This window comes from Octodon degus, unplaced genomic scaffold, assembly GCF_000260255.1.
Source record: "Octodon degus isolate 3935 unplaced genomic scaffold, OctDeg1.0 scaffold00091, whole genome shotgun sequence".
NCBI lineage: Eukaryota > Metazoa > Chordata > Mammalia > Rodentia > Octodontidae > Octodon > Octodon degus.
The window spans coordinates 3,973,054-3,996,236 of NW_004524667.1; the positions used below are offsets into that span (position 1 = coordinate 3,973,054).

The 23,183-nt window shown below is 37.5% G+C and overlaps 1 protein-coding gene across 2 annotated transcripts in view; it reads left to right on the forward strand.

Moving 5' to 3' along the window:
• Prex2 (phosphatidylinositol-3,4,5-trisphosphate dependent Rac exchange factor 2) overlaps window positions 1–23,183 on the forward strand; it is a 303,532-nt gene that overhangs the window by 171,244 nt on the left and 109,105 nt on the right. For both annotated transcript variants that reach the window (XM_004637531.2, XM_023722364.1), the window contains 8 exons: window positions 4,596–4,818; window positions 5,704–5,911; window positions 13,117–13,296; window positions 15,496–15,590; window positions 16,984–17,066; window positions 18,323–18,413; window positions 19,284–19,412; window positions 23,030–23,071. In XM_004637531.2, the coding sequence (XP_004637588.1) occupies window positions 4,596–4,818; window positions 5,704–5,911; window positions 13,117–13,296; window positions 15,496–15,590; window positions 16,984–17,066; window positions 18,323–18,413; window positions 19,284–19,412; window positions 23,030–23,071 (1,051 nt within the window). The remainder of the gene's footprint in view (window positions 1–4,595; window positions 4,819–5,703; window positions 5,912–13,116; window positions 13,297–15,495; window positions 15,591–16,983; window positions 17,067–18,322; window positions 18,414–19,283; window positions 19,413–23,029; window positions 23,072–23,183) is intronic.

Consider the following 23,183-nt stretch of genomic DNA (forward strand, 5'->3'; position numbering starts at 1 on the left):
CAGGCAAAGATATGGAAATGAGATTGATCTTACTGGTTAAAATATTGTCATATCACCTGGACTAGAATAAAATGTGAGTTGGATGTAAATAAACAAAACTAGTAAAATCAGTTTTCCCAGTGACATTGTGAAGTCACATAATAACCAGGTTTGTTTGTAAGGAAATCTCTTTGGCCATCGTGTAAATCAGTGATCCCCAATCTTTTGGTCCCAGGGACCTGTTTTGTGGAAGAAAGCCTTTCTGTGGACAGGTGTGTGGTGGGTTAATTTGGGATGACTCAAAGGAGGCACAACTTAGATTCCTTACACAAGCAATTCACACTAGCCTTTGTATTCCTGTGGGAACCTAAAGCCCTGCACACCTGAGAAGAGGAGAAGCTGAAGCAGTGATGTGGGCAGTGGGGAGCAGATGTAAATACAGATGAAGTGCTGCTTGCTTGCCCGTCTTCACCTCCAGCTGTGTAGTCCAACTCCATAATACGGGGTTGGGGACCTCTAGCTTAAAGAGTTGGCAGGCAAGGGCCGGCCAGATAGCTCAGCAGATGAAAGTGCCTGCTTAGGCAGAGTACAGTGGCCAGGATTCAATCCTTGATGTGCCCTGCCGGCCCTGTATCCCAGGTACTTTTGATGTACATTGTTGTTGAGTCTCCACACAGCAGTGTGTGCTGACTCGTAAGCCCCTCTTTGGAGACAAGAATTTGCCTCGGCTCGCAGCAGCATTCTCTCAAATCATGTGAATGGCACTCACAAGATATTAGTCCTGCAAAATACTCTCTTGTTTATTTTTACTGTAGAAATAAAAGAGACATGTTGAGTAAAGTAGGGTTCAAGTGCTATGCAACCTGCCCTTATCACCATGTCATTTGGGCATAAGCATTCTTAAATAATTGGCTGTCTGTGTGGAAAAGCAAGACTGGCAAGAGCATTTCACAAACCATCTCAATTCGAATAAATGTAAGACCCTACGGTGATAGCCCTGATGGTCACCTGTAGAGGTGCAAGTGGATCGGACTTGGACTGGTATAGAAGCATAGGGGATGGAGAGGAGAGGTCAATCCATGCTCTAAGCGTCTATACAAGTATGACTCTCGTAGCCCCATATACGTATCAAATGCGTGCTAACAGAAGCTGTACCATTTGTGATTTTCACTTTCCACATGTTTATTTTTGAACTATTATTAACATATTCTTCTTCTAGAAGAACGCTTCGGCACTCCTTTTTGCATGCAACAATATGTATCCATAGAAACTAAACTCTTAAAAAGGCTGGCTTGACTTTATTTTGACTCTAAAAGTTTTAGATTTTAAAAATAGAAACCAGTTAATGTCTACAGTTTCTACCGCCAGGCTGCTATGATCATAATAGATTTCCTGGCCAATTTTAGAGCCCACAGATGTTTTTTCAGTTTGTGCATGAGACAAGATGAGACCTTATTGAATTCAGACCTGAATAATCATCTTATGCAGGCCTTTATTGTCTGTGGAGGAGGATGTATTCAGATGCCCGATAGACTGTCTTGAGCATCTTTTTTAGTTCCAGAAGCTAGTCTGTCTTAGAATAATTACATAAATTTGATTTATTTTCAGAAATGAGAATACTAGATATACATTGTATTCAAGAGATAGTTTCTGTTTACACAGAGTTATTGCAGGCAGGAAATGGTAGCATTGTTTTGAACAGTCTAAGTACTTATATTTTTTTTGCCATATAATCTTGAAACTGAAATATAGTTTTGAAAAATGGCATGTAAAATTCTCCCTCAAGGCAATCAAATACAGAACTTTTGTAACTTTAGTCCAAAAAGCTTTTAATTGAAGTATGAGACTATCTGCACAATAGCCTACCTTTATAGTATTTCTGACTTTCAACTAAATGACTGTAATTGGATTTAAATATGGTGCCAAGATCAGTGATTTATTAATAACCTACTAATACATTAAAACTTAAAGTCTCATCTCCAAGAATTGTTTATTCTTATAAATGTGCAAATATTCTTTTATATTACTTCCTTATATTGTTTATTAAAAATAGGTACTTCCCCGCCACCACACTCTTCCCTACATAGTGTTTCACTCTTTGATCTCTTTCCTGAAAAGAGCCTCTCTTCCTACTGTCAGAGCCTATTGTCTCAGTCACCTTCCCCTCGCTGGACTCCAGCTGGCCCTTTGTCCCTGCTGTGTATCTGAAATGGCTATAATTGGCCAAGCCTATTCACATTTCTCATTGTGTTCCTTGTCTGACCAGCACCTGATGGTGAACCTTTCTTTAGCAGTTCTCTGTGGCAGCACAAATGCCCGGCTCCTGTCCTTGCTTGTGGATGGCTTATTCATAGTATTTTATCCTGATTCCTCACTTTCTTCTTGGACAGAGAGCTGCGGCTCAGGACTTGAACTTCTCATTTTCTCTCTTCATTCTCCCTCTCATGGTGATACTCTGGCCCATTTTCCTATATCTGAACTTAATTCATCTTTGAAATAATTTCCTGACTCCACCTTCTGCAGTGTGTCCTGCTAGCTGTCTTGTCCATCTCAGGATTATATCCACTCTGCCCCTGAATACATTCTTTATCCTATGTCACGTATCAGTCTTTCGTCTCTACCTGCAGACCCTGCTGCACCCTTCCTCCCTGCTTCTTACCACTCATGGTCTAAGGTGAGCCACTGTCATCTTTCTCCATAGTAGTCCCCTGCTCCCAGCTGTCCCCAACCCATTTGTTAAGCCTGCTAGGTCCCACAGAATGTGCGCCTCCCTGAACCACGAACCTCTCCAGTGCTGTGTCCTTGGCCTTCCCGTTTACCATCCGCTGTGTCTTCTCGATATTCCTTGAGCACACTCAAGCTGGGCTCTCTCTTCAATCAGATACTTCTGCCTAGACATCCACATTCTTTTCTTTTCTTTTCTTTTCTCTTGAGAATTGGCCTAACTGACAACCCTTTAGTGAGGTTTTCCCTGAGGACTCATTACAACTGGCCATTTAATTTTTGCTTCCTTTTTGAAACTCCCAACCCTCTTACTCTGCTTTACTTTGTTTTAATTATTCCTTCAACCTTCTCATATAACACTGTTGACTTATTGCTTTTTCCCCCTCTCCTACTAAGGCTTGTAAAAGATGCTGATTTGCCCAGTATTCTGTTTGCTACTCCAATAGCAATACCTTGCTCACAGATAGCCAGGGACTCAGTCCTTTGCTTTTGAGATTAAGGTTCAGTTGAACTCTATGAGACATCTGTTTATAATCCTTAGACAAATGTAGTTATTACCCTCATAATGTGTGCCATCTTCTAGGTAAACAAAAGATAGGCAGTTATTTATAACAACAAAGACAGTCATAATATGCTGTGGCGTAGCATATAATCAGGAAAGTAGAACTTGGTGTAGGACTCAGGGAAGGCTTCCTGATGCTTTACTTGGATCTGAAGATGCACAGGAAAAAGTTTGGTAATGAGGGAACAAAATTCTAGTCCCAAATCTAGACTACAAAGTTAGAGTTAGTAAACGGGTAATATATGAGAGGAACTATGAGAATCCTAGGAGGATCTCAAAGATTAAGTGAAAAGAGTTCTATATAGACGGGTTAGGTGAAGATCAAATTTTTGGCAACTGTATAACATAGTCCATGGCAAAACTGAAGGATTTGTGGTTTTGTTTTGGTGGTACCAGGGATTTAACTCAGGACTTTGTGCTTGCCAGGCAAACTCTTATTCCACTGAGCTATCTCCCAGTACCACTTAAAAAAACTAAAAGATTTGAATGGAAAAGTATTACAGGATTTGAAGCAGCACAATGGCCACCCTTGGAAGTCATAAATCATATGAATGTCACTTTATTGTCTGTGTTATCAGATCATACTGGAAACTCATCTCTGAGTTGATCATCACCCCAAATCTCATTTGTGAGTAGCAGGAGGTAGGGACAGTACAGCTATCCTGCCATTCTGGGTTAACACCATCCCTCTGCTCTCTGGCTTGTATGCAGAAACATGCTTTGGGTTGCCTATTTAATAATACTTGAAATATACTTTCCTCCATTAGCCTTGACTGGTACCTATATTGTTTTGCTAGCTCCTCTTACTTTTAAGTTCTGCTTCCTATCCTGGCACCATGGGAAGCTGTTTTCTTTATTAGACCCTGTCACTACTAGGAACCTGTGTCCTAGTGGTTGTGTTGATGACTGAGATGCAGTTCGTTTAGCACCTCACTTGTGAACAGAGTTTCAAGGGAATACTTGGGATAGTTGGGTGTGTTAGCACAGACCTGTAATCCCAGAACTCTGCTAGGCTGAGCCAGTAAGAAAGAATTTCAACCCAACCTGGGCAACTTCCAAAGACAGTCTCAAAATAAAAGATTCAGAAATGATGTGTATAGAGACAGGGGCAATGATATCATTCAGTGCAAAGGCCCTGATTTCAATCTAGTCCCATGAAAATAAAAGCTTGGGTTTTGAAATAACAATTTTTATTGCTAAAAACCTAATTGATTTCCCCATTTCCACTGACATGGCTTAGTATTCTGTTGATTTTGTTATGGATGATCCAAGTGCAATATTTGTTATTATTATGTGTTCAAGTACTTTTTATTTTTTCTTTAATTTACAGTTTTCTCGTTTCCTGAAGAATAGAGCCTGGCCCACCTTTAAACAGGCCAAATCTAAAATCTCTCCTCTGCACAGCAGTGATTTCTGCCCTACCAACTGCCACATCAACGTGATGGAAGTTTCTTATCCTAAAACATCAACCTCCCTAGGGAGTGCCTTTGGTGTGCAGTTGGATAGTCGGAAACATAATCCTCATGATAAAGAGGGCAAATCTTCTGAGCAAGGTATGCTAGTTTTTGAAATTTTATCAAATCATGAGAAGTAATTTAAGATGCAGTTATTTCTGCATCTTAAAATTTAATGTACTCTGGGTGTGCAGCAAGCCTACCTTTCATAAGAGATTCGTTATTCTAGAGTCACTTAGATGATTAAGCATAAGCGTCTGCATAATGGAAATGGAGTTGTGCATTTTTATTCTGTTCCTTTTAGGAAGGATGACTTTTTTTTGTCTTCCTTATTGTATATGCCTTTGTGTGATAGGCACAGCTAATCTGCTGTGAAAACCAGTAATCTGAAGTGACCCTATACGAAAAATACCAAAGGAGTAGATGAAAGATGCATTGTGCCACTCTTCACCATTGTGGTAGGACAAGGGACTGACCTATTTATAGCTTTTAATTACAATTCTCCACAAAATTTAATTCTGAATTAAATTCAGTATTGGGTTTGAATTCTGTTTTAGATAAGCTTGAACATCTAAAATATACTGAGAAAAAAAAATAAAATATACTGAGAAGGGCTGGCCAATAGCTCAGTGGATTAAAGCACCTGCAAGCAGGCACAGGGGCTGGGGGTTTGAGCCCTGGGCCTGCCATGCTGGCCCTGCCCCCAGGGCATGCTGAGACAGCAATTGAGACTGTGCATGGTGGCGCGCTCTTGTAATCCCAGCTCTTGGGAGGCTGTAAACAGGCAGATCACTATGAGTCCAATTTAGTAGTGAGACCCTGAATACCCTGTAGACCCTTCCCTAAAATACTATATCTATCTATCTATCTATCTATCTATCTATCTATCTATCTATATCTACATCTCTATCTCTATCTATCTATGGATGGGTTGACAGCTGTGATACTGGTATACATTATTATGAAGTGGTCTTAATTCCTCAGGGAAGCTGAGCCCCATGGTGTACATCCAGCATACAATTACCACCATGGCAGCCCCCTCAGGGCTGTCTCTGGGACAGCAGGATGGCCATGGTCTCCGGTATTTGTTAAAAGAAGAAGACTTAGAGACTCAGGATATCTATCAGAAACTGCTGGGCAAGCTTCAGACTGCACTGAAAGAAGTGGAGATCTGTGTTTGTCAAATAGATGAGTAAGTATCTTATATTGTACTTTTGCATTTATTTAATAAAGTAACTGTAGAAAAGGTGACTTGCATACATGCACCCAAGAGACACAGTGAGATGGGAAGCATGAGATGGCAAGCATGTGTGTGCTTGTTAAGTGAGCAAATAGGAACAGATGAACGTATACAACCAGTACTTTGTTGTTTTGAATCAATGGATTACCTGCTAAGCAATAGCCCAAACAGTGTGACCAACAATTTACAAGTTTCAACCAAGATAAGATAGAGGAGTTAACAAACACATTCTAACCAGATCAATTCTAATTTTTATTTAAGAATTTGAAAGTCGAAGAATTGCCTGATCTCTGAATGGTTGTCATAGTCTCATATAAATTATGCTTTTTTAACCTCTAATAAAAGCAGCTTGATACAGTCATAAGTCATGGCTTTGGGGCACCTATTTCTCATTTGAAGAAGTAGGCAAATAATAATAATAATAGTAATGATAAAATTTTTTTTGGTCTTTTGGTTTTTTTGGGACAGGGTCTTGCTGTACAGTTCAGGCTGGCCATGGACTCGCTGCGTACCTCAGTCTGGCCTTGAACTCACAGCAATCCTCCTGTCTCAGCCTCCCAAGTGCTAGGATTACAGGCATGCACCACCACACCTGGGTTATAAACTTCAAGTTATGGTGAAAATTATACAAATTAATACAGAAAATAATTAGCATTGTGTCTGATATTATGCTTGCATTAAAGAAGTAGAAATTATTGTATATATTATGGAGGTAGAAATTATTGAATATATTCAAAATTAATAGATTCTGAAAATGATACAAATACTGTTACCTATTTTTATTGTATATTTTATGAAATTGTTGATTTACAATCATAGCAGATAGGGATTGTTTACCTCACATACTTACAACATCCCATACTTTCATGTGTAATTCAGTTTAGATACCAAATATTTAGAATTTATTCCATAGTTTTATTGTAATTAGATATTATATTAATGTCATAATTGACAAAATCTCATTTTATATATTTTTGAAATTCATATTAAATATGTGATATTTTAAAATTTTAAATTTATATATTATGTGTTTTTTTATGTTCTATGGATAATTTAGAATTAACATTCTGCTTTCCTCTAATAAATTAGTTCTTTTAGTCTTTTAATTTAGCACATGTTTGAAATACATAATAATTACATTCCTCATAGGGAGTAGGCTTTTAAATATTATGTATTACATTTTATACATTAAACTGAGATTTCCCCAGTACAGATGAATTAAACAGTCTGAAGTTGCTGAAAGAGTGGGAAATTATTTTTAAGTAGTACTATGACACTTTGGGCTATCTTGGAACCCTTGTGACAGAAAGCGTTTTATATTTTATGGCATTTTGTTTTACTTTATTTAACAAATGGGAAGGGTTTTGCTTTTGCTTTCTTATGTGCAACTCTTGGATTGAACCTAGGGCCCTGCACGTGCTAGACAAACCCTGTACCTGTGAGCCACTGCTCCAGCCCTGGGGTGGGATTCTAATACATGATGCATTCTATTTTAGAAACCAGTCATTTCCCCCTTATATTACTTCTGAAAATGGTTGGTTTTTTTGTTCACTTTGGATTTCCCCATTTGGCTATTCTAAAAGCCGTTTCACAACTCTGCAACGTTTGTTAGAAAAGTGACATGAAATGAGCAAGTAGTTGAAAAAGTAACTTGGTTTTTTCTGTCTACACCATATAATTTAATTCTAAATGTATATGTGTTCCCCATAATTCAATCTGCTGTATAGTCAGTTTAAAACATTATAGTCATCCAAGTGCCATTGCCCTTAGTATTCAGAGATGCTGCAGTGCAGTCAAGCTCAACAAATTATCTAAAAAGCTAGTTACAAACAATTTTCTTAGCATGCATAATTGTTCCTGGTCAGAGTGGAAATGCAGACCTCGGATGCCCTGCTAACTTTTAAGAGCAACTGCTTCATCAGATCTCATTGATAGCCTTTCCTGAAGTGATTCACTCCTATGAAGGGTCTACTGTGAAGCTTGTCTTATGAAGTCTGCAGACTTGAGAACTCTTCTAGAAATAAAACTTCCCTTAACACAAAGGCATTAAGTCCACCTACTTAACTTCAGATTCAGAGATGGAGTTGAGATGAATTTGCTGTCCAGTAACAGAGATAAAGTGATGCTATGAATATAATCAAGGCTTTATGGTTTCTATTTCACTCTGAGAAGCTAAATACATTTGTCTTTGAATGTGTTATTTTCTGGTTAACCACACTTGGAGAGTAGAAAAAGGAAATGAAAAATAATTCCTAAACCTTTAATGAGACTTTAAAATAGAGGAATGTATGTATTCTCCTAGGAAAGAATCAGAGTAATGAGGACTGGTGAAGGTAGGAAATTTGTAAGCAGATTTAATTCTTCCAGTGTGGGATGCCCCAGGGTTGAGTACTGAGCAAACTGCAGAGCAGGACACTTTGTGACTTGTGTTGTGAGCGGTGGAATTAGCCTTTAAGTTTCTTTAAGCGTGTTGCTGATAAATGCATGATTAGAAGGTGCAGCTTCACAAGAATAGCATCCAGGGCCCAGGGAGATAGCTCAGTGGTCTAAGCACTTGCCGAGGCAAGCTCAGGGTCTGGGTTCAATCCCAGCACCGCATGCCATGCCAGGCCTGCCCCTGGAGCACTGAGCCAGCCACCAAGTCTGAGTGCAGTGGTACACACCTGTAATCCCAGTGTTGGGGAGGCTGAAAACAGGAGGATCACTATGAGTCTGAGCTGTGTAGGGAGACCCTGTACCAAATATATAAAATTTTAAAAAATGAAAAAAAAAGGTATCCAGGAAAGGTTCGTCTGTGTGAGGCATTACTGATTTACTGCATTTTCAGTGATCCTTAGTTTGCATTATGAAACACTGGATTGGATGATAAACACATCAAATTTAAATTTGTTTCCAATACTGAATGATGTTTATGTATTCAAACTGCTTCTGCCTCTTCTTTAGGGTTCGCCCTTCTGCGTAATTTATGCCCTGTCTCTTCTGATTAACCAAGGCAGAATCCAAATATCAGCCTTGTTCCTTTTCTTTTCTTCCCTTCCACCTCTAAAACTGTATCAGGTTCTGTCAGTTATGATTCAGAATGTATTCAGATCTGTCCCTCAAGACTGAGTCACCGTTATCCCTCACTCGCACCAACAGAGTTTCCAAGCTGTGTCTCTCCCTGATACAGTCTATGTTCAACAGATGCCATAAGGATCCATAAAAGTCAATTGTTCTGGTCCACTGCTTAAAACCATTAAATTACATTGCTATTAGACTACAGTTGTTGTTTGGTATCTACAGAAGATTGCAGGACACCTTACAGGTAAAAACCAATCAGGAGGCTCAAATTCCTTATATAAAATAATATAGCAATTGCACATAACATATGTACATCCATTTATATACTGTGTACATTCTTCTATATGTCATCTTCCAATTTCTTACAAAACCTAATTAATGTAAGTGATATGTAAATAGTGATTTATTGTATTTGGGGGAAATAATGAAAAATTAAAGTTGGACATAGTCAATACAGGTGTAGTTTGCTTTTCTGAGTGTGTAATCCACAGTTGTTTGAATCCACGAGTGTGGAGCCCACAGACCTGGAGGGCTGACTGCAATAGCAGTGTATTGCTGTGGTTTACAAGAACCTACCTAATCTAACCTTGACCACCTCCAGGCTGATATCACTGAGCTCCAGCTCTGCTCCTGGAAAGTGACCACCTCAGTGTCACGTGAGCGTTCTCCGCCTGGAGGTTCTGCTTCCTTGTTCTGTGGGGCTAGCTGTCCTCTTAGGCACATAAGAATCAGCCAGTGGGTACCCATAGAGAAGCTCTGCCCAGTCTCCTATTAAAATAGCTACTCCTGTGCCTGACTCACTCAAGGTTTTCTTCTGTAAACGTCTCCTGGTTTCTCTATGATACCTTGTTTCCCTGTGTTCATGTTCATAAAAACTCAGCTAGTCTCAGAGACACAAAGCAACACATATTTCTTTCAAGATTATTCTCCCTGTCCATCTTGGGCATAGAATCGCTGATCCACATTATGCTCACATAGAGTTCCAGGCATGTATCCTGTCAGCTGAAATGTTTCTGACTATGGTGACAAGAGAAGGAAACACAGTGTACTATGCTCTGTCATAGAGGCTTCTACCAAGAGGTGACCTGAGTCGTGTCCACTCAAGTTGCATTAAGTAAAGCAAATCACGCAAGCATGCCTCTAGGCGCTTCCCCATCATGGGCCTATGTTAATGACTACTCTACTTTCCCCAAAATATGTGGAGTATATGGAGGGGAGGTTCTACTGAATTAGCAAAGCACAGGTATATAACAGTGTGTCTCACTCCTCCAACCTGTAAAATAGGGATGGGGACTAAATAAATTATTATCTATTAAGTATTCAACGTAATGACTGGCCTAAGAAGTCAGTAAATGTAAGGTGTGATGAGGATGATAATATTTTAAAACACAAATACATGCAATATGCTAGGCACAAAATTCTTAACGCCGTTAGGAGGAAACAGATGCGGAACAGTGTGCTGTTCAGATTTTAATTAATAGGTAATTAGTAGGTAGCTTAATATTGCATATGAGAATAAGCAATGGAAGACATTTTACATGCAGAAATAAAATACTACAGTCTGAGGCCTTCCTGTTTCAAAAATAGTGTGTGCTTAAACATATTCCCACAAGGTCAGCATAAGCGTGATTATAGCTGTTTAAAAGGAAAGGCAGACTTGTGAATACAATTTTTATAACTTAGCTCCATGATTTCTAATTTAAAATATACATAAGCACAGAGGACTCCTTGCAGAATGAGAGCTTGTTCTTATCTTTCCTTCTCGGTATTCAGAATTCATCTGTCTGTGCAGTATGGAGCTTGGGTAATTGGAGTCAGCCTAATATTTTAATCTTTTGGGTGGAAGGAATGAATAAATATACAATCTGTCTTACAAGACATAAAAGCATTTTTCCAAATAGAAAATCTGTGTTTAAAATAATTCATAGCTTTCACTTACTGAAAATGTTCGCAGAGCCTTGAGCAATGTAACACAGCTCCTCCAGTTTTATTGGTGTCTAAAACTATGAAATGCCAAAATATTAGTCAAACATCACCTCACAGTGAGACCTTCCCTGACACTGCTGTATAAAATGAAAGCCTTGTGCTTTTTGTTTTCTTCTGCAGTGCTTAAGATTAAACCCAGGGTCTTGGTCATGCCACACAAGCACTCTAACCCTGCGCCCCAATCCCAGCCCCACATCCATGATTTCTGTTCCATGTTCCTCCTGAATATTTGTCACCTCCTGACTTACCAGAGTATTATCTTGTTTCATGAATGTAATATTTTCCATGATCCTGGCTTCAGAATTCATTCCACTATTCTGGTTGCAACCTCATTGCAAGCATATTTGTGAAACAAATTCTGGGACCAAAATTGTAGAAGAAATTAATTTCGTGAACCATGGCACTACTGTATAAAGTGTGTGTCTCCTTCCAAAGGAATTTTCCCATACAGTGGAGACTTTTGTATGATTTGGATGCTACTATTTCTGACAACATGCTGAACAATAAATGTGTTTAATGAGTAAAACCACACTGAGAATTTACTCAGTGCACAACATTGCCTATAGCATTATGGGATGTGCATAAGATGTATCAACTGTTTTCATGCCCTTTTAATACCAAAATGAGCATAGTATTGCAGTGAAAAACTGAGTACAAGGTTTTTGCTATTGTTTGTCACTGAATATCAGGTATTTAGTAAATGAGAAGGTTGTTATTGGCTTTAAAACATACATATTATATTGGATCTTGGTTTAGATATGGTTTAACCCATTCTGCAAGGTTTATAGCATGCTATTTGGTAATAGAGACTAAATCTAATTTTTCTTCCTTCTGAATTAGTTCTTTTTTATGTATTTGGTATAGGAGGTACAGGGTCTACAGGTTCTACAGGGTCTCACTACATAGTTTGGACTTGTAGCAATTCTCTTGTTTTCAGCCTCCCAAGAGCTGGGATTACAGGTGCGCGACACCATGCCTAGTCTCAAATGCATCTCAGTATTCCCTGGGGGCAGGGCCAGCCTGGCACACCAGGGATTGAACCCTGGCCACTGCGCTCTGCCTAAGCAGGTGCTTTAGTCCGCTGAGCTATCTGGCCGGCCCTAGTTGGTTCTAATAGAAGTTCTAACATTCAAATACTCCAGCTCTACACTGATGGAATCCATAGTACCTCAGAGTCATCAGGTTTTACATGAATCCAGTCTGAATGTGACATTTTAGCCTGGAGTCCAGTGGAAGAGCACTTCCTTTAGACAGATTTGCATCACTTTCTTCTGGCCGGGTTGCCAGTGAGATTGGAGAAGCCCTTCCCTCCTCCTGCCCTCACGCCACATGTTACTGTGCCCAATACAACCTCCAGTCGGTAAGGCTAAGATTCCCGTTTGTGTGAGTAGGAAGGAGGGAATGATAACTGACATATTCCCTATTAAATAGAGCGATCTTGGGAAAAAGTCACAGTACAGGTCAGTGGATAGTTGGATATTATTTGAAGATAAAGCAGTCAAGATACTAAGGGGAAGCTAATGTTGGCACTTAATATTCAGTTAGCATTTTAAAACTCATCACTTACTTCATAGGGTGGCAATGGTGGTGACATGGTGAAAACACAGAGATGACATTACCCAGACAATCAAGTGGGCTAGATAGTCTTATTACTCTTATTTGTATTAAAGAGAACTACTGTACCATTGTACAGTAGCAAAGCTACAGATAACACAGCTACTAGGTGGTAGAACCAGGCTTTGAGCATAGTTTTCTGGTCTAAATTGTGTACTATTGCTATTATTTTAAGTAGAAAATGTTAGCTTTCTGTCATGTAGATTTTTTATTTTATTTATTTATTTGTTTATTTCTGTTGTTGTTGTTGTTGTTTTTCTTTTGGTGGAACCAGGGATTGAACTCAGGCCCTTGCGCTTGCCAGGTAAACGCTTATTCAACTGAGACATCTCCCTGGCCCCTGTCATGTAATTTTTATACTAGTGAATATTTATTTGTTGTGAAACATGGAAAGATGCTAGAAGTATTATAGATCTATCATATTAAACAGAAAAGGTAGTTTTCTGTAGCAGTTTGAAAGTATGTGAAAGTATTATTTCTTTGCTATCATATTACAGCCTTTTGTCTTCCATAACAAAATCTCCTAAGTTGGAGCATAAAACATCAGAGTGTGTGACGCCAATAGACAGCGACAATGAAAAGGGGGAACGCAACAGCAAACGAGTATGTTTTAATGTGGCAGGAGATGAGCAGGAAGATTCAGGTCATGATACCATCAGCAACAGAGACTCTTACAGGTAACTCTTTTCTCAACCTCATTTTGTCTACAAAGTCAGATGTGATCATCTATTTTCCACAAAGTCTTTGAAAAATTCTTTTAGTTGTTGGTTTGGTTGATTGTTCTTTCAAAATAATTATCTGTTATTACCAACATCAGAAAAAGAGTAGTGGGCAGCATAACCTTTCAGATTCTTCACTTTTAAAACCTGAGTAACTTGGAAAAGGTGTGTTTTGGTTTTTTTTAATTTGTTTGTTTTTGTTTTTCTCCAGCTCTGTAGCCTAACTTTGGAGATGTGCTCTATAAACAGATTTGTTACATTTATAGCAAATTATTTTACCAACACCATTTCAGATCATTGGTTTTTTTTGGGGGGTTGGCCTCATGTCTCCATTAATTTTTATAGCCTGTGTTCCAAGCTAATTGGGCTAATTTCGTTTGTCCACTTCCCTGACTATCTTGGTGTTTATTTCTTCTCTTGCATGCCTTCTGCACTAGTTGCCTATAGGTGCTGTAACAGAGTACCACAAACCATTATACAAACAACAGAAATGCATTATCATAATTCTGAGGCCAAAAACCTGAATCAGTGTATAGACAACGTTTGTTACTCCTGAGGGCTGTATGTGTTTCAGGCCTCTTCTTGCTGCCTATTACTTTGTCCAAATCTTGCCTCCTTGTAAGAGTACCAGTCATATTTGTATTGACCCATGCTCATGATGCATTGTCACTGTGAGACTTCTCTGTAGAGACCTTATCCCCAAACAAGATCATGTTTTGAATGTTAGAACTCAGCATATGAATGCGGTGGCAGGTACAGTTCAGCCCATAGTACCTTCACCCCAAACTGTTGTCAACCTTCCAACCAGGCTCTTAGATGATCCTTCCTCTACTGAATTTCCTTCATGAAAATTTCTTTTCCCTTCTTGAATCCTTGGATCACTGAAAGCTCATTAAGGAATGTCCTGACTAGGCACAGATACTGTGTGTGCAGGGTCAGTGGCTCCTGTTTCATTTAAATTAATCAAAGGCAAAACTACCTTATTCACTCTTATTTGCTATAGTATTTTATAATCAGATATTGTGTAAATATTAACTAAATTAATGTACACCTGAGATAATTGTTACAAACTAACAGCTAGCATTAAAAGTGTTTCACTCTATGGAGCACAGGGCCTATTATGTATTTTAAGCATGTATTTTACCACTAAAATGTATCTTTACCCAAGACATGGGGAGCAGGATGATTTCAGATATCCTGTTTCAACCTTATGGGAGTTTTGATAGTGATTTCATTCTACGTACAAAGAAGTAGAGGCCCGTCAGAGCCATACGGTTTACTAGCAAACCAGGTGCTCTGGCTTCCCGGTTTGTATCTTAGTCACTCTGGAATCTCCATTTCTGTTTCCAAGAAGGATTTTAACAAGTATATAAAGTTAATTATTCCTACAGATTCAATAACACATCACACAGATTACCTTTAGCATTTCATTTACTTTTAGCTTCTAAAATAGCAACATGCTCTTTAATGGAAATCTGTAGTTTTTCTCCAGTGGGAAATCATACATCTAAAATTACTTTATATTTAATGTTCTGTTTATCAAATAATTACAATTACCCTCATAGTTTCCCACTGGGTTAAGATAAAAATTTTAAATGTAAGTTTACAAGTAAGTCCTTTTTAGTTATTCTGAAAGGTAAAAAGTAATATGTATCTCATGTGCCATTTCTAAAATATGAATTATGTCCATATGCACATACAAATATTTTAAACATCTTTCCTTTGATATTAACCAGTATCTTACCTGTGCAGAGGTCTCAGGTGGGGTGGACAAGGTACTTCCTTAAGGGAACCCAGAATGTAACCAATAAGTTATAATTTAAGCTATCAGAAAGAGTTGGAAGACAGAATTAGAAACATTGTCTCTAGTAGAAATATACTATCATAAAACAGAATATGAAAAAGTTTTATGTTTGATTTGACTCTTAGTCATGCTCACACTTAAAACAGAAATAAATTGTTTAAGAATATTCAAAATGATTGAATTTCAAATTATACTTTTCAAAAAATGAGATTAAGTTGATTTGGGCAAGCTTGTCTGCCTAAAAGTTAAAAGATATTAATAACTAGAACATGGACATAAATGGGCGTAATAGGAAATGTCAGGGAATGTGGGTCAATATCTTCCCTAAGTAATAAGCGGCGTGTTGTTTTCAGCGATTGCAACAGCAACAGGAACTCCATCGCCTCCTTCACGAGTGTCTGCAGCAGCCAGTGCAGCTCATACTTCCACAGTGACGAGATGGACTCAGGTGCGTCTGGTGGCGGCACCAGCACCTTGGTGTTGCTGTCATGGAAGATAACCTTGGGGGAGTGTTTCTCTGAGCTGTGTGCACTCTCACCATTTATCATTTTTCATGGGCACACAAGCTACCTTTCAGTTAATGTGCTTAAGTCCACTTCTCAACCTTGTAAGGGTCGAGTCGCCACGAAGGAAGACCCCAAGAGTCGGTCTCTCATGCAAATCACAAAGGGAAAGTTTTATTATCTATGTATACGTAGGGTGGTCTGCACTCGCAGGAGCAGTGCACCGTCAGTGTAGCAGGCATAGTTTTTAAAGGCAAAAACCACAAAATGGGGAGGGAGCAAGCAAGTTACAGAAGCAAATCACATTGGTTAGTGTAGGTTGGCCTTTACAATAATTGGTGGATTACAATACTGGATGACCAGATGGAGTAAGTCTGGGGGTAGCTGGGGGGACTAACCTTGTGGTTGTCATATTCTGGGAATGTTTTTAAGAAATCGGGCACTGTGTCCTGGGACATCCTGTTGTTATGGCTTTCAGTAGTGAGGCCTTGGGTTTGGGAATTTATGTCTCTTGCATGAATTTAAACAAGGGCAGGGCCAAGGGCAACTTCTTGGCTAACTCAGTGGTTTTAGTTGCTTTCCAAGTAACAGGACCCCATCTGAGGTTTTTATGTCCTTTTAATTGAAACACATTTTATCTATTTATTTCTGTATGTGATCTTAAAATTATTTGGGCTTTACAACCTCAATTATAAAGAGAATGAATTAAAAAGAAAGGAGAGCAGATTTTTAATCTTTATGTGTTTAAGGATCTTTCTGTGATACTGTGAAGAATTATAAGTATCAAGGAAATAAAGTTTGTTAAACACATTCAGCCCTGTGAAGCTTCAAACTACGGATTTTTTAAAGACAGAGGAATAGAAATCCTTTTGTCAATCAACTAACTCAAAGGATGGTTGTGAATATAAACTATTTTGCAGTCCTTGGAAAATTGAAAAGCATGGCTCAGCAGAGCAAGCCTTATAGATAGAAAAGGAAGCAGGAGAAAGCACTGATAATCTACAAAGCTTACAAACATCTTACATTTGCATGTAAGATGCAAAAATATTCTTTCATGCAGTAAAAGCAAATATGATGTGTAAAATGTACAGTGTATTTTAGTTGCCCAGCCATTAGGGAAGCCGACCTTTGGAAGGATCTTTAGCGTGGAGTAGCCATGTCTGTGCCCTGTTCCGCTTTCAGCCTCAGAGGCCCTGTTCACCCTTCTGGAATTCTTAATCTGAACATCAAAATTAATGTAGAGTAAGGGCTTATGTTGATTTTATTTAACATGAAACTGTTTTGAGATGTTAACTGTACCATGAAGGAAATGATCTTTATTGCTTGTTTTACATGTAGGCGATGAACTTCCCCTGAGCGTTCGCATCTCCCATGAGAAACAGGACAAGATTCATAGTTGCCTTGAGCACCTTTTCAGCCAGGTATGTTGGGGAAGTTGTGAGTCTTTGCTTGACAAACTAAACAGCCAGGAATTACTTTTTCAGACACAGCCGAAGGGCTTGAAGACAGAATGGAGAGACCTCATGCCATGGCTTCAGCCCCTTGTGTTTAAAAGCAGAGTAGAAATTCCTAGGTCAATCAGCCAAATGATTGCTGTGAACATCAACAATTTTACAGTGCTTGGAAAATTAAAATGCGTCATACACGAAGAGACAGTTTTCTTTATTATTTTGGTTTATTTTTGAAGGGACTTTCAGAATACTTTATGACCTTTCTTGCTCTACATTGTTCCTAATTTCAATACCAACTTTTTTTTTTTTTAATTTAGTACAGGGTCTACAGGATCTCACTATGTAAATCGGACTCATAGTGATCCTCCTGTTTTCAGCCTCCTAAGAACTGGGATTACAGGTGTGCACCACCTCACCCAGTCTCAATCCCATCTAGGTGCACCCCGAGGGTGGGGCCGGCATGCATGCTGGGGATTGAACCCTGACCTCTGCATGCTGGGGATTGAACCCTGGACTCTGCACTCTGTCTAAGCAATGCTTTAGTTTGCTGAGCAATTTGGTCGACCCTTATTGTTCCTAATTTCAAAAAGCACAAGATTGCCTTCATGTTCCTTTTGGTATTTTGCATATTAAAAAAAAATCAATGGTGTTTGTAGTGTAGAAATATTCAGCCACTTTGGAAAGAATTTTAGTAAGCATTAACTTTTTTGAAATAGCTCCTGGTCTTCTTTTTGTCAAGTGAACTGATTTTTTGTATTAATATATGGTAAGATAATAAGGAATGTCCTTGCAAAAGACAGGTAGGTGGATAAGTTTATTATAATGTTTTATTTAAATAGAGATTTCATAAAAATCATAGAGTTTCAAGAATAATTATTTCTTTAAGAAAAGTTTATTTGATGCGATTTACTTTTATATATATTATATATTTTTTGAAGTTTAAACAAAATAACTTTTACTATAATATAAAACACCTTCTGCTTAAAGTACAAGACTTCTCTTTGCATTTTTGATGTTGCTTATTAATCAGTGTTTAAAATTCAATTGCAATCAATTGAGCTTGTTTTAAAAAAATCTCACTCAATAAATTTTTAATCTTACAAAGTGTAATAGAGAAAAAAGTAGTCTCCACTCACTGCCCATATTTACAAGTTATTATGCAAAGTAATGAATATATATTATATACTATGAGAGGTATGTAATTCTCAGAAATCTGCTATTGATAGGTGGACTCAATTACTAACCTCCTGAAAGGCCAAGCTGTTGCAAGAGCCTTTGAGCAAACCAAGTGTCTCACACCAGGTCGAGGATTACAAGGTAAGGTCTGAAGGTATCTATGAAAGCAACCATAGGTAAGATAGTCATGAAGCCAAATTATCAAATAAGAAAAAGATTCAGATTTTTCATATTTCAGAACTTACTATCATTTCTGTATTAATCATCTTTGAATATGTTAAAAAAAATAGCACCTGGGTGATATGGCGCATACCTGTAATTCCAGCTGCTTGGGAGGTTACGGCAGGAGAATTACGAGTTTGAGACCACTCTGTGCAACTGAGTGTGAAACTCTGCCTCAAAATGAAATTAAAAAGATTTTAAAAAAAGGTTGAGGATGCAGCTCAATGCTAGAGAGCCTGCCTAGTGCATGGTATGCCCAGCACCCAATCTCTAGCACTACAGTACAAAAAAGTATAGTTTTTTTTTTATTGTATATCACTATGAATCTTTTAGATCACTATGAATCTGTTAGTTTTGAGAGTTAAAATGTCTAGCATATGAGTGGAGCAGGTGAAGCATATGTGTCAGTTAAAGTCGCACAAGTGCTAAGTTGCTTTTACTGAAAGCAAGCATAAAGTCTACTTGGTTAGATCCCAGAGTGAGGCAAGAAACTACAATGTATGAAGGTCCTGACAGAACAGCCAAATGGAACAAGATACATAGCTAGCACTTTTTGGTATCTAGTTTAGGATATTAGAGTGTTCCCTTAAATTTTCTTCTTTGTTGAAATATTTCATATTGAGTTGACTTTTTAAATTTAACAAATGTGCTATGGTTTAGCTAAAAAAAATTCCATCATGATACTATTTTAGAGTGACAGTAATCAGAGGAAGAAAATTTTGAAATTTATGGACTTAACTGTTTGGAAATTAGTTGATAATAAAGACAGATTTTTCTGTTTTTATTCAGAATTTCAACAAGAATTGGAGCCAAAGCTGAGTTGTCCAAAAAGGTTAAGGCTTCACATCAAGCAGGATCCTTGGAATCTTCCTAGCAGTGTCCGAGCTCTTTCTCAGAACATCAGAAAATTTGTTGAAGGTCAGTATGAACAGCAAGGAACATTGTATGATATCTGCTATAATCATTTTAAGACCCATTAATACCAAAAGTCTGGTAATGCCTCATTACTTTTTGCAGTGTTTCATTTTTTGAGGAAATAAAAGAAATGAAATGGGTGAGGGAGTAAGAGAGAAAGAAGATGTAGTAGTCTAGAACCTTGTGTTCCAAAGACCAGAACATTTTAGAGAATATCATGAAGAATTTTCTCAATGAAAACAATAAGGAGTATGTTTAGGAAAGCAAATGGACCATCGATGGCCTTTAATATTTTTCTGGTATAGAAAAGTTGTAAAGGATTCTCGGGAGACATGAAGCCTCATGTTATGAAAAGTCTTAAAAAATCAATCGTGAATGTGTATGAGAATGAAAATAATTACATAGTTTTCATTGTTAGCTTTTAAGTTTCCCTTTCAGAAGTGTTTGTCTCAGCTGATTATCATCACAACCTTGTTTACATGACATCCTATAATTGGTGCAGCCCGATAATTGGAGAAGTATGATATGGAGCAATCCTGCCGGATCTGATTGCTTGTTATTTGGGGTCAGAGTTATTCCACAGCAAATTCTGAGAGTATCCAGTGATTATAGTGGAAAATATGAAATGAGAAACTTGTCTAATTTAAGAATTGCTAGTTTAGCAATTCTCTCCTAAGTGACTAGGCTAGCAGTCAGCCATGTCTGGAGAAATTTTGGTTGTCATGGTTCTGAGTGAGCCTCTGGCTCCTACTAAGTAAAAGCCAGGTATGCTCTAAACATTCTGTACTATACTGAGAATTATTTGACCCCAAATGTTGATATTATTAAGATTAGAAATAGTAATGATAAATATTATGTCATTGTTTCCACTTTTTATTCCTTAGTCATTTGTATGTTACTTGGGTACTTGGTTAACTTGAGTAACTACATTTTTGGGCAGTTTAGAGATTATATGCTATACTAATAAAAGATAATTCCTTATATCTGATGGAGTCTGTATTAGTCACTTAAATTCTTTATCCTCAGCTTCTTTATTTATTAAATAGGGATGATTCAAATGTTCTGTGATTACTAAGTGTTCAGTGTAAAAATCTCCTCAAATATACTAACCCATATATTGTTTGAGATTGGTAGAAAGATTGTATAAATACGGAGTACTTTCCCAAACAAATCACAGCAGTTGTGCTATTTAGTGAAATCCTTTTCTTCTTTACAACTGAGTTTCTTGGCTATCTTCTCACTTTATGATCTAATATCATGGTTAACTGTTGAGCTTTGTAACATTACTTTAGTAAAAATTCTGAATTGACTGCCCCCAAAATAACAAATATCAAAACTGATAAATTATTATTTTTTTAATTTTTATTTATTTGTGTGTGTGTGTGTGTGTGTGTGTATGTGTGTGTGTGGCCAGCTCAGCCCACCAGGGGGAGGGGCTGGCTGGCATGTGGTGCTGGGGGATTGAACCGTGGTCCCTGTGCTTTGCCTAGCTTGTTCTAGGTAGGTGCTTTAGACCACTGAGCCATCTCACCAGCCCCTGATTAAATTATTTTTAAAAGATAAGTACTTTAGAGAATTGATGCATATACCTTACAAAGGAAAATGGCATCTATTCTTGAATAGATGCTAGTAACATAATGCTCCTAGAAGCTGTGAATACCAAAGCTATTCTTATTGTCACATGTTTTTCTTGTTGATGATGAAATACATTAATCTATTTGTTTTTAGAGTAAATGTAGTATTGATTTGGAATGGGCAAAGTCTTAAACTTTTTTATTACATGTGAAAAACTTTAACATATCAACTTCTAATTCAAGATAGAAAACTTCATATTTTAAAAAGTATTTATTTTGAGACCCGTGCATTTTCAGTTCTGATCCTGATTTTGTGCTCTTTGGGCCTCACGCTGGGTTAGCAGCTGTCCACAATAACTGTCCATTTATATCAGCTGTGGATATTGGTGTCTCTCTAGCTCATCGCAGCCCAGTCGTTGGTTGAGTGTGGTGAGAATATAATTAGTGGAGACATTTTTACTTGGGCAACCTACCATCACCATCAGGAAATACATTTTCAGTTCTTTGCTCATTATAAAAGTTACAGTCTTTTCAAAAATCTCTTTTTTCAGCTACAAAGTTTTTCACTTTTTTTCTGTATTTGTTCTAGTGTTCTAAGACAGATCTCTTCATTTTCTGCCTTTTTTTTTTAATAACTTTTTTGTATTGGGAATTGAACTCAGGACCCTGCACTTGCCAGGCAGGCACTTGTCCCACTGAAATATATCCCTGGCCCTCTGCCTTTTTCATAATACTGGAATGATAGTAATGGCTCTCTAGAAAATCTTCTTGTCTTCATCTCTTCTGATTAATATATGCCTTTAATAGATTCATCAACTTAAAATATGTTCCTGATTTCAGTGCTCTTCCCCACAGCCTTGTAGCAATTTTCTGTTAGTAAATCTGGACCCAATCTAATTTTAGAAGAAATATTCAGTGTGGTTTTCTACTTGTGTCCCGGTCTCAGCCTCTTGATAATATCATAAAATCAGTGCCACATTGTTTAACATTTGTTGTGTATTCTCCAATGTATTCCTTTGCTGACACTGTGTCCCACTCTTGCCTGAAGTACCACCTCTGTAATGCTCTAAATCTTTAAAGTTCTATGAAATACTTTCTAGTCTTACTTAGAGTTCTGTCCCAGTGTTAGGTAGATGTATATGAAAATAGCAACACCTTTCAAAGATTTTAATATATATTCCCATTTATTTTTCCTAGTAGTGCCTGTAAGTTCAGTAAGATCGATGTTATCATCATTTATGAATGAGCTAGTTGAGACTCAAAAGTAATTTCACAAATTTTCTAAAGCCACAAAGTTATAATAAAGCAGCTCAGTTTTTTCTTTCTTCATCATATTTTCCAGCTTTTGTTCTTAAAGCCTCACTTGTAAAATTTAATTCCCTTTGCAGTATTTCCAGCATTTCTTATCAGTTAAGTCTGTCCCTCTCTTTTGTGAATCTTTCTAGAATAGGATGTATCTTAAACTTTCTTTGTTTCTCATAATATCCTTAATGTTGGGCTCATAGAAGGAAATTTGTACATTTGTAAATTTACCCATTGAACATGAACTGTTTACCATTTATTAGCTAATAGATCTCTAGCTCATTGAACAGAGCAATAAGTGAAAGTTAATATACACTGGTTAAATATCTGTGAGTAGCTCTGTGTGGGATGCTGTTCATTGACAATAGCTAGAGAAGCTGAGAGAATACTACGCAGGCTGAAATGTCTAAGGAGGACCTACAAGGTTAGTAACATTTCAATGGTGTTTCATTATCTTATTCAATTTATAGTGTAAATGCCTGAAAGGATAAATGAAATCTGAAATGTACAGTAGATACTGTTAAAGGGAAAGAATCTGTCCAAAATGAAGAAATGGACAATATTTTAGGGTTTAGATAGTGGGTAGAATTTATATAAACAGGTAAGAGTAGAATGTCAATAGATAAGATTTTTATTATCTGATATCCTAATATCAGTTATTTTTATTACCAAGCTACAACAACTGTGATGCTGCTCAGAGGAAGAGTGAAAAAACAACTGAATTGTTTTTTTTTTTCTTTGCAGAGGTCAAGTGTAGAACACTTCTGGCTCTTCTTGAATATTCAGGTAACATTTTTGCAATATTTTTACTATTTCAAAGCAATTATAGCCTCAGATCGTAAAGTCTACTAATATGAAAGCAATGCCTTCAACTATTTACAAAAATAAATGAGGATGT